Source organism: Ranitomeya imitator, chromosome 7 (assembly GCF_032444005.1).
Source record: "Ranitomeya imitator isolate aRanImi1 chromosome 7, aRanImi1.pri, whole genome shotgun sequence".
Taxonomy (NCBI): Eukaryota; Metazoa; Chordata; class Amphibia; order Anura; family Dendrobatidae; genus Ranitomeya; species Ranitomeya imitator.
This window is the reverse complement of record NC_091288.1, coordinates 199,080,972-199,092,902: the sequence shown is the minus strand read 5'-3', so window position 1 is coordinate 199,092,902 and position 11,931 is coordinate 199,080,972. Positions and strand designations below refer to the sequence as shown.

The 11,931-nt window shown below is 40.4% G+C and overlaps 1 protein-coding gene across 1 annotated transcript; it reads right to left on the bottom strand.

Annotated features, from left to right (window-relative positions):
- Nucleotides 1–345: 345 nt before the first annotated feature.
- On the bottom strand, nt 346–11,692 carry LOC138646154 (chemerin-like receptor 1). The gene is made up of 2 exons (XM_069735617.1): nt 11,556–11,692; nt 346–1,554 (listed from the first exon to the last, which is right to left on the bottom strand). The coding sequence occupies exon 2, from the start codon at nt 1,543–1,545 to the stop codon at nt 346–348; it is 1,200 nt and encodes a 399-aa protein (XP_069591718.1). The 5' UTR covers nt 1,546–1,554; nt 11,556–11,692.
- Between the last annotated feature and the right edge of the window lie 239 nt (nt 11,693–11,931).

Here is an 11,931-nt window from a genome sequence, read left to right as displayed (position 1 = left end):
TCAGCTTTCACAACCCTTCAAGTTTAACAAAACAGTGGAATAGTGGAATATTAAGAGGATCATCCTAAAATTTAAGGGATCATTTTTTTAAAAAAGTATTTCCACTTTCCAATTTCTCACTGCTTTAGTTCAGCTGCTCCAAAGTCATCTACCAGGACCAGAAGTGACGATATCTGATCCATTAGTCAGTCCGCCTACTGGACTCCTGAGCATAGAAAGTATATGTATTTAAATGAAAAAAAAAATAGTAGTTTTTTACAATTTTTCAAAACACTGGCCACATTATTAAAACAAGTGTTAATTTCTGCTCCATCAGTTACCTGACCCTGAATATAATCAATGGTGTCAGCCGATCGTTGACTGAATGGACAGTATTCCGCCACTTCCCGTCATGTCAGAGGGCACTGGAGCAGCAGGTGCATCGGAGTGTTGAGTATGTGGAGCTCTGGAAAACCTTTTTATCACTCGCAATCTACTTCTTCTTAAAAAATTAAGAAGTTCACTCCTTGCTTGCTTTATTAATAAAACATATACCACTGGATTTAGGAAAGTATTCGTAGCCGCTATGGTGAATAAAAGCGGCAAAATGGCAGATAATTTATACATCAAAATCATCTTCAGAGTGGAAACAGATACCAAAAAAAGGATATAGGTTAAAACATATGGAGTTCTGGCAAAGAAAAAGCTCATGACGGCAAATATCACCAATCTGTAGAGTCTGGATGATGCCGCCATCGTGGAATTTTTCACATGGAAAGCGATGATTATGTTGGAGGATACAATCAAGCACAGCGGGATGCAATAGCCAACCACTGCGAGAGGAAGTACAAGACGTTCCGTCGTAAAGGTCATTTCCCTCCAATCTGCGACTAATTTCCTTCGTTCAGAAGTTTCAAGGTCTGAGATATTTTCACACATTTCTAGCGAATCATCGAGTGACTCATTTTCGGATCTGTAACTTAGTTCATATGCAACAAGTGAAGTGTCATAGTAAGACAGGGTGCATTGGTTTTCTTCATAGACGTCACTATAGATGATGGCGGGAATGCTACATAAGGCCGATGATAACCATATGAATGTGCACATAAAGCAGCAAAATTTCTGAGAATGAAAACTCCGGTGCCATATCGGTTTAGCCACAGACAAGGCGCGATCAATATTCAGCACGGTGAGGATATAAATACTGGCGTACGTATTAACAAAGCCAAGAAAGTTGAAAAATTTACACTCACTAGACCCATACAGCCATTTTCCTCTTATTTCAGACACAGCAGAAAACGGTAGAATCAAAATAAAAGTGAAATCTGCCACCGCCAAGTTCAGGAACCAGATTTTATATTTGTTCTTCTTCAGTAAGAATCCGGTGACGATGATGACAATAATGTTGGCGACAAATCCCATGACACAAGTGAATATTGACAGCGTAAAGTTGAAGTACTGGAAAGCGGTTGGGTGAGTTGTGCTAGGAGATAAGGCTCTTAGTTCTGGAGAACGGTGTATCTCCCAGATCAGATGACACATTTTTTCAAGTATTTCTTGATCCATGGTTAGAAACTGAAGGACAGAAAAAAATATTCAAAAGAGAATACAAATGTTAATTCTCGTAAAGAAGCAACTGGAAAAAAAAATATAATAATAATACTTACTGTAGGGCTTGGACCATGTTTAGTTTTAGTGTCTGTACTGTACATAATCCACATTTGCCATAACAACCCATTTACCTGATGCGGGCCTAGAGACTGCCGTTACGGTGCACCAATAGGTATGTCATAATTTTGAGAGATTAAAATGTGTAATTGACAGCATTTATCATTGCCGAGGCATCCATCCCAGAAATAAAATATAATCTGGCATATGTGTCATTTTATTTGGGATTTTGTAAACCACGTAATTCACTTTATTGAGTAGTGTGGTATTCATCGAGGGTTTACCATCAGTGCATATGTAGGAAGATTTCCTTATATGTGCCAAAAATAAACCCTTGAGGAGAAGTAGGGGATAGATCTGATGGAAGACCAAGCTGCTGTGAAAAGGGAGTAGTTCCATGTGTGATAATATTTCAAGGAGCTTTTATTAACGCGTTTCAGGTTCATACCGAACCCTTTCTGAAAACTGAACTATATATCATTCAGCGGGTGAAATACGTGCTGAAAAAGTCACAAATTTTCTTAGTAAATATATTTGTAAAGGTGCTATTGATAAAAACTTTATTATTTACCTGATCTTCCTGTTTCTGACTCAGTTACCTGAAAGGGAACCTGTCACCCCCAAAATCGAAGGTGAGCTAAGCCCACCAGCATCAGGGTCTTATCTACAACATTCTGTAATGCTGTAGATAAGCCCCCGATGTATCCTGAAAGATGAGAAAAAGAGGTTAGATTATACTCTCCCCGGGGCGGTCCCGCTACAATGGGCGTCACGGTCCGGTCCGGGGGCCTCCCATCTTCTTACGATGACGTCCTCTTCTTGTAGTCACGCTGCGGCTCCAGCGCAGGCGTACTTTGTCTGTCCTGTTGAGGACAGAGAAAAATACTGCAGTCTGCAGGCGCCGGGCCCCTCTGACCTTTCCCGGCGCCTGCGCAGTGCAGTACTTTGCTCTGCCCTCAATAGGGCAGACAAAGTACGCCTGCACCAGAGCCGCAGCCTGAAGACAAGAAGAGGACGTCATCGTAAGAAGATGGGAGGCCTCGGTCCGGACTGCGACACCCATCGGATCAGAACCGGATCGGGACCGCCCCTGGGTGAGTATAATCTAACCTCTTTTTCTCATCTTTCAGGATACATCGGGGGCTTATCTACAGCATTACACAATGCTGTACATAAGCCCCTGATGCTGGTGGGCTTAGCTCATCTTCAATTTTGGGGGTGACAGGTTCCTTTAAACTCTCGGAAAACTGCTGGGATTTGCCAGTAATTGTTCATACTTGATCTGGTGCTCTCCATTTATGTTACTCTTGTTCAGCCTGTTGGATTTGAGATTTCAGACTTCAGCCCATTACTATTATTCTGCCTCTGGATTTTGTCCCATATCTGCTCCTCCTGGTTCTTACCCAGCTACCTAACTATTTCTGCCATCCTGCTCCATTGGCCAGCAGCTACTCTGAGATCTCAACCCAGGGCCCCTATATAAGTCACCATCCCTGTATGGGGGTTACAGGTTTTTCAGGGCTCTCCTGGGAACGTATAGTTGGAGTAGTTAGTGCAAATGCTGTCCACGGAAGCCCTATTTAGAGCTACCAGGCGACCACGGATAGATCCTTGCTTTACCTTCTTTATTAAATTGCACCATTCTGTCACAGAATGAAGCATGCACAAAGATGTGCTGTATTTGTGGGCTGTGTTTCAGACGCAGTTTCATGCTAAAAATTAACTGTGTTAGGCCGGGGACACACACAACGTATAAAAAAACGGACCGTTTTTGACGGACAAGAATCGCACAAATGTTACCAAAACATTGATCCGTGTGCAGTGCGAGGATGCGATTTTCTTGCATCAAATGATCCGTGTGACATCCGTATGGCATCCGTACTGCGTGTTTTTATCGCAGGCTTGCAAAACCGACATACGGCTATACAAGGCATCCATGTGACAAAAAAAACAAACATATATACTGTCTATATATATATATATATATATGTCAGTAGACACATATATGTATATATATTAATATTTCATACAGCGCGATATAGCAGAAAGCCGGTAATTCAATTACCGGCTTTTGCTTTCTCCTTCCTAAACCCGACAAGATATGAGACCTGGTTTACATACAGTAAACCATCTCATATCACCATTTTTTTTGCATAATCCACACTACTAATATCAGTAGTGTGTCTATGCAAAATTTGGCCGTTCTAGCTAGTAAATTAAGGGGTTAAATGGCAGAAAAAATTGGTGTGGGCTTCCGCACAATTTTCTCCGCCAGAGTAGTAAAGCCAGTGACTGAGGGCAGATATTAATAGCCTGAAGAGAGTCCATGGTTATTGGCCCCCCCTGGCTAAAAACACCTGCCCCCAGCCACCCCAGAAAAGGCACATCTGGAAGATGCGCCTATTCTGGCACTTGGCCACTCTCTTCCCATTCCCGTGTAGCGGTGGGATATGGGGTAATGAAGGGTTAATGCCACCTTGCTATTGTAAGGTGACATTAAGCCAAATTAATAATGGAGAGGCGTCAATTATGAAACCTATCCATTATTAATCCAATACTAGTAAAGGGTTAAAAAAAGACACAAACACATTATTAAAAATTAATTTAATGAAATAAACACAAAGGTTGTTGTATTAATTTATTCTACTCTCAATCCACTCACTGAAGACCCTCGATCTGTAAATAAAAAAAAATAAATAAACCAACAATATACATACCTTCCACAGATCTGTAAAGTCCAACGATGTAAATCCATCTGAAGGGGTTAAAATATTTTGCAGCCACGAGCTTTGCTAATACAAGGTTGCTCATGTCTGCAAAACCCCAGGGAATGAAGGTAAAGTCGGTCATTGACCTATATTTACCTGCATTTGCAGTGAGGCGCCCTCTGCTGGCTGTTCCTAGATCGTGGGAACTTTCCTAGAAAGCTCCCTGGCTCGAGTTCATATGAGGACAACCAGCAGAGGGCGCCCCCTTATGATCTCGAGCCAGGGAGCTTTCTAGGAAAGTTCCCACGATCTAGGAACAGCCAGCAGAGGGCGCCTCACCGCAAATGCAGGTAAATATAGGTCATTGACCTACTTTACCTTCATTCCCTGGGGTTTTGCAGACATGAGCAACCTTGCATTAGCAAAGCTCGTGGCTGCAAAATATTGTAACCCCGTCAGATGGATTTACATCGTTGGACTTTACAGATCTGCGGAAGGTATGGTTATTGTTGGTTTATTTATTTATTTTTTGATTTACAGATCGAGGGTCTTCAGTGAGTGGATTGAGAGTAGAATAAATTAATACAACAACCTTTGTGTTTATTTCATTAAATTAATTTTTAATAATGTGTTTGTGTCTTTTTTTAACCCTTTACTAGTATTGGATTAATAATGGATAGGTTTCATAATTGACGCCTCTCCATTATTAATTTGGCTTAATGGCACCTTACAATAGCAAGGTGGCATTAACCCTTCATTACCCCATATCCCACCGCTACACGGGAATGGGAAGAGAGTGGCCAAGTGCCAGAATAGGCGCATCTTCCAGATGTGCCTTTTCTGGGGTGGCTGGGGGCAGGTGTTTTTAGCCAGGGGGGGGGGGGGGGGCAATAATCATGGACCCTCTCCAGGCTATTAATATCTGCCCTCAGTCACTGGCTTTACTACTCTGGCGGAGAAAATTGTGCGGGAGCCCACGCCAATTTTTTCCGCCATTTAACCCCTTAATGTACTAGCTAGAACGGCCAAATTTTGCATAGACACACTACCGACATTAGTAGTGTGGATTATGCAAAAAAAGGGGATATGACATGGTTTACTGTATGTAAACCAGGTCTCATATCATGTCGGGTTTAGGAAGGAGAAAGCAAAAGCCGGTAATTGAATTACCGGCTTTAAAGCTGTATAGCGCTGGAAGAAATATTAATATATATATACAGTGGGGCAAAAAAGTATTTAGTCAGTCAGCAATAGTGCAGGTTCCACCACTTAAAAAGATGAGAGGCGTCTGTAATTTACATCATAGGTAGACCTCAACTATGGGAGACAAACTGAGAAAAAAAAATCCAGAAAATCACATTGTCTGTTTTTTTAACATTTTATTTGCATATTATGGTGGAAAATAAGTATTTGGTCAGAAACAAAATTTAATCTCAATACTTTGTAATATATCCTTTGTTGGCAATGACAGAGGTCAAACGTTTTCTGTAAGTCTTCACAAGGTTGCCACACACTGTTGTTGGTATGTTGGCCCATTCCTCCATGCAGATCTCCTCTAGAGCAGTGATGTTTTTGGCTTTTCGTTTGGCAACACGGACTTTCAACTCCCTCCAAAGGTTTTCTATAGGGTTGAGATCTGGAGACTGGCTAGGCCACTCCAGGATCTTGAAATGCTTCTTACGAAGCCACTCCTTCGTTGCCCTGGCGGTGTGCTTTGGATCATTGTCATGTTGAAAGACCCAGCCACGTTTCATCTTCAATGCCCTTGCTGATGGAAGGAGGTTTGCACTCAAAATCTCACGATACATGGCCCCATTCATTCTTTCATGTACCCGGATCAGTCGTCCTGGCCCCTTTGCAGAGAAACAGCCCCAAAGCATGATGTTTCCACCACCATGCTTTACAGTAGGTATGGTGTTTGATGGATGCAACTCAGTATTCTTTTTCCTCCAAACACAACAAGTTGTGTTTCTACCAAACAGTTCCAGTTTGGTTTCATCAGACCATAGGACATTCTCCCAAAACTCCTCTGGATCATCCAAATGCTCTCTAGCAAACTTCAGACGGGCCCAGGCATGTACTGGCTTAAGCAGTGGGACACGTCTGGCACTGCAGGATCTGAGTCCATGGTGGCATAGTGTGTTACTTATGGTAGGCCTTGTTACATTGGTCCCAGTTCTCTGCAGTTCATTCACTAGGTCCCCCCGCGTGGTTCTGGGATTTTTGCTCACCAATCTTGTGATCATTCTGACCCCACGGGGTGGGATTTTGCGTGGAGCCCCAGATCTAGGGAGATTATCAGTGGTCTTGTATGTCTTCCATTTTCTAATTATCGCTCCCACTGTTGATTTCTTCACTCCAAGCTGGTTGGCTATTGCAGATTCAGTCTTCCCAGCCTGGTGCAGGGCTGCAATTTTGTTTCTGGTGTCCTTTGACAGCTCTTTGGTCTTCACGATAGTGGAGTTTGGAGTCAGACTGTTTGAGGGTGTGCACAGGTGTCTTTTTATACTGATAACAAGTTTAAACAGGTGCCATTACTACAGGTAATGAGTGGAGGAAAGAGGAGACTCTTAAAGAAGAAGTTACAGGTCTGTGAGAGCCAGAAATCTTGATTGTTTGTTTCTGACCAAATACTTATTTTCCACCATAATATGCAAATAAAATGTTAAAAAAACAGACAATGTGATTTTCTGGATTTTTTTTTCTCAGTTTGTCTCCCATAGTTGAGGTCTACCTATGATGTAAATTACAGACACCTCTCATCTTTTTAAGTGGTGGAACTTGCACTATTGCTGACTGACTAAATACTTTTTTGCCCCACTGTATATATATATATATATATATATATATATATATATATATATATATATATTTGTGTCTCACTGACATATATATATATATATATACCTATTCTATGTGTACACATTTATTCGACCTATTCTATTCTAAGCTGTCAGTGTGATTTTACTGTACACCGCACTGAATTGCCGGCTTTTCTCTCTAACAGCGCTGCGTATTCCTCGCAAGTCACACTGCTGGTCCGTGTGTGATCCGTATTTTTGGGGCTTCCATAGACTTTCATTGGCGATTCTCGGCTGAGAAACGCTGACAATCGCAGCATGCTGCGATTTCACTCGGATCCTGAATACGGCCGAGAAAATATCGGATGATGGGAGCTGCCCCATTGATTAACATTGGGACGAGTGCTATGCGATTTTTTATCGCATTGCACTCGTCCGTATTACGGTCTAGTGTGACCCCGGCCTTACAGCAAAACATCATTGTGAATAAGATTCTATGAAATCACATTCACATATTGCAGTAAAGGACCCACATTTATGCAGATTTGAAATCCACATACTATTAATAGAATACAAAAAAAAAAGAAGAGCAGAATTACTGTGAAGCTACTGAAATAGAAAGCGATCAAAGCGATGTGTGTATTCCAAAATAATACTATTTTTAAACTACAGCTCGTTATGCAAAAACAAGTCATATAATTTATTCTAGAGATATTTAAATTTTACGCTATGTAAGTGCTGCACAAGTAAAGCATTATCTTTATTCTGTGTGTCAGTTTAATTAAGGCAATGCTAACTCTGTAGTTTTCTATTACTTTTGTACAAATAGTACACTGAAAAAAAAATAATTTGATTTTATGTCTCTACAGGTCCTTCTCAAAAAATTAGCATATAGTGTTAAATTTCATTATTTACCATAATGTAATGATTACAATTAAACTTTCATATATTATAGATTCATTATCCACCAACTGAAATTTGTCAGGTCTTTTATTGTTTTAATACTGATGATTTTGGCATACAACTCCTGATAACCCAAAAAACCTGTCTCAATAAATTAGCATATTTCACCCATCCAATCAAATAAAAGTGTTTTTTAATAACAAACAAAAAAACCAACAAATAATAATGTTCAGTTATGCACTCAATACTTGGTCGGGAATACTTTGGCAGAAATGACTGCTTCAATGCGGCGTGGCATGGAGGCAATCAGCCTGTGACACTGCTGAGATGTTATGGAGGCCCAGGATGCTTCAATAGCGGCCTTAAGCTCATCCAGAGTGTTGGGTCTTGCGTCTCTCAACTTTCTCTTCACAATATCCCACAGATTCTCTATGGGGTTCAGGTCAGGAGAGTTGGCAGGCCAATTGAGCACAGTAATACCATGGTCAGTAAACCATTTACCAGTGGTTTTGGCACTGTGAGCAGGTGCCAGGTCGTGCTGAAAAATGAAATCTTCATCTCCATAAAGCATTTCAGCCGATGGAAGCATGAAGTGCTCCAAAATCTCCTGATAGCTAGCTGCATTGACCCTGCCCTTGATGAAACACAGTGGACCAACACCAGCAGCTGACATGGCACCCCACACCATCACTGACTGTGGGTACTTGACACTGGACTTCAGGCATTTTGGCATTTCCTTCTCCCCAGTCTTCCTCCAGACTCTGGCACCTTGATTTCCGAATGACATGCAAAATTTGCTTTCATCAGAAAAAAGTACTTGGGACCACTTAGCAACAGTCCAGTGCTGCTTCTCTGTAGCTCAAAAGTGGCTTTACCTGGGGAATGCGACACCTGTAGCCCATTTCCTGCACACGCCTGTGCACGGTGGCTCTGGATGTTTCCACACCAGACTCTGTCCACTGCTTCCTCAGGTTCCCCAAGGTCTGGAATCGGTCCTTCTCCACAATCTTCCTCAGGGTCCGGTCTCCTCTTCCCGTTGTACAGCGTTTTCTGCCACATTGTTTCCTTCCAACAGACTTACCATTGAGGTGCCTTGATACAGCACTCTGGGAACAGCCTATTTGTTGAGAAATTTCTTTCTGGGTCTTACCCTCTTGCTTGAGGGTGTCAATGATGGCCTTCTTGACATATGTCAGGTCGCTAGTCTTACCCATGATGGGGGTTTTGAGTAATGAACCAGGCAGGGAGTTTATAAAAGCCTCAGGTATCTTTTGCATGTGTTTAGAGTTAATTAGTTGATTCAGAAGATTAGGGTAATAGGTCGTTTAGAGAACCTTTTCTTGATATGCTAATTTATTGAGACAGGTTTTTTGGGTTATCAGGAGTTGTATGCCAAAATCATCAGTATTAAAACAATAAAAGACCTGACAAATTTCAGTTGGTGGATAATGAATCTATAATATATGAAAGTTTAATTGTAATCATTACATTATGGTAAATAATGAAATTTAACACTATATGCTAATTTTTTGAGAAGGACCTGTATATCCTGTGAGACACAACTTTTATATTTTCGATCAAGGAAGCTGTATGAGGGTTTATTTTTTTGTGGTTTTCATTGGTTCCATGCTAGGGCACATCAGCCTTTGTAATTACTTTTATAATACACGTTTTGGGCAGTGCAATTAAAGAAAAAAACAGAAATTCTGGATTTTGTTTGTTTTTACGCAACATTCATTTGTAATAGTAATCAAAAGGAACGTCACCTCAAAAATGCTGTTTACGTTCATTTTATCCCTATATGTGCAGTTAAATAGCGTTTTCCAAGGTGACAAGTTCCCTTTAAGTAACATTGACATGTTAAGTTGATTCTGCTGATTGATATGAACATGACAAAACCAAATTTACCGTATGTATTTGTATCTAGGTAATAAACTAGATGCACCACAAAATGGTGTTATGGACAAACACTAATCATCTTGCGAAAAAAAAAAAAGCCTTCATACAGTTATACAGTTGTATCAACAAAAATAAATATGTATATTTATTGGTGAAAGTGAGAGAAGAACAATTAAAAATATATTCGCAGTAGGCCTCATCTTTTAGGGGTTAACTCAATAGCACTTGCTAGAAAAATATTGCAAAAAAAAAAAAAAAAAAAAATATATATATATATATATATATATATATATATATATACACATACATGCACACAAATACTGTATATATGTTTATATATAGATAAAAGACAGATAAGGCTATGTGCACACGTTGCGGTTTAGGCTTAGGAATTTCTGGTGCAGATTCTACATCTCTTGGCGGAAAACGCAGGTGCGGATTTGTTGCGTTTTTTTGTGCGGATTTTGAGCGTTTTTGTTGCGAATTTGCTGCAGATTTATTGCTGATTTGCTGCGTTTCTTACCCCTGCGGATTTCTATAATGGAAAGGGTACAAAAATGCTGCCGATACGCAAAAAAGAAGTGACATGCTACTTCTGTTTATCCGCAGCGTTTCCGCACTGAATTTTCTGCATCATTAGCACAGCATTTTTTTAAAAAAATATGATTTACATTGCACTGTAAATCACTTGCGGATTTCCAGCGTTTCTGCACCGCAAAAAAAATACTGCAAATCCGCCGGAAATCCACAATGTGTGCACATACTCTTAAGCACAATAGAGAAAATGTGCAGGAATTTGCCAGAACCTTGAAGGTATTCTTAAGTGCAGTGATGAAAAGCATAAATCCCGGTGATGACACTGGCTCTTATGCTCATGTATTGAGTCCACAAAATAGCTGCTGGCTGGTGGAGTTGGTTGGCAGGGGATGGTCAGGAAGCCTTGTCATTACCCTGGTACAGAATTGTAAGGCAAAAAAGTGTTTGAACAACAGGAATCAAACAGCATGAACAAGACCTGAAACAACTGACTGAACCACATCAAGTATAAACTATAACTGGCAAGGTTTAAATAGAGAGGAGCCTCGCTCATGACTCCAGCAGAGAACTACAATAATTATATCTGTATGATATGCTCATTAGAATCAATGGTAAACTGGCTGGAGGGAGACAAGTTCCAGCATTACTATAGTAGTCCAGCATCAACCAAGGTGATAGTTCAGCTTAACCTAGTAATAGGGGGATAGGCGGTAAGAGCATATTCAGACACGGATGTTACATTCTTTTTTTTATGGTTTGACGCCTTCAATCTGAACTACAGTGTGCATATATCAATAAGAACAAGGAAAACTATTGCATGAACGGGGTGTCCAAACTTTTGCCTGGTACTGTACATAAGTGTATACATGAGTCAAGAGTACAGAAAGCAGCACATTAGGATTGTGAATGGAACAGAATAGATGATAAAGGCGCTGAATAGGGTAACTGGGTGGGATGCTACAAAGTACAGTTATCACGCCAGAATATATACTGTACATAAACTTGTAAAATGCAATAAAAGGTATACAAAGAATGAACAGTAACAATGATAAATACTCACAGCAGATTAACAAATGTCTCATCGAATCCCAAGCCAATTCTTCACTGTTTTAGCAGAGGCTACAGATATTGCGCGGAAACTATGTTCTAATGGTTAAGCCTTTTTTCCCAGGCAGTCTGCAAGCAGCATCACTGGAAATTGTGTCTTAACTTGTAAAAAAAAAGTAAAACTAAACTTTTCTCATTGGGGGAGAACTCATTACATTTTTCTTTGATTGAATTTGGTTCTATTAATAATCTTGTTCCATCCTAAGCCCGCTCTCTTTGTTTCCCTATGGTTTCCTCCTGTTCCTCTGCATTTAATCTGCGCTGCACTGTATGACCACAATTCCCAACTTATTAAAGGGCCAGTGTACATTTAATACTTACCACTCCAG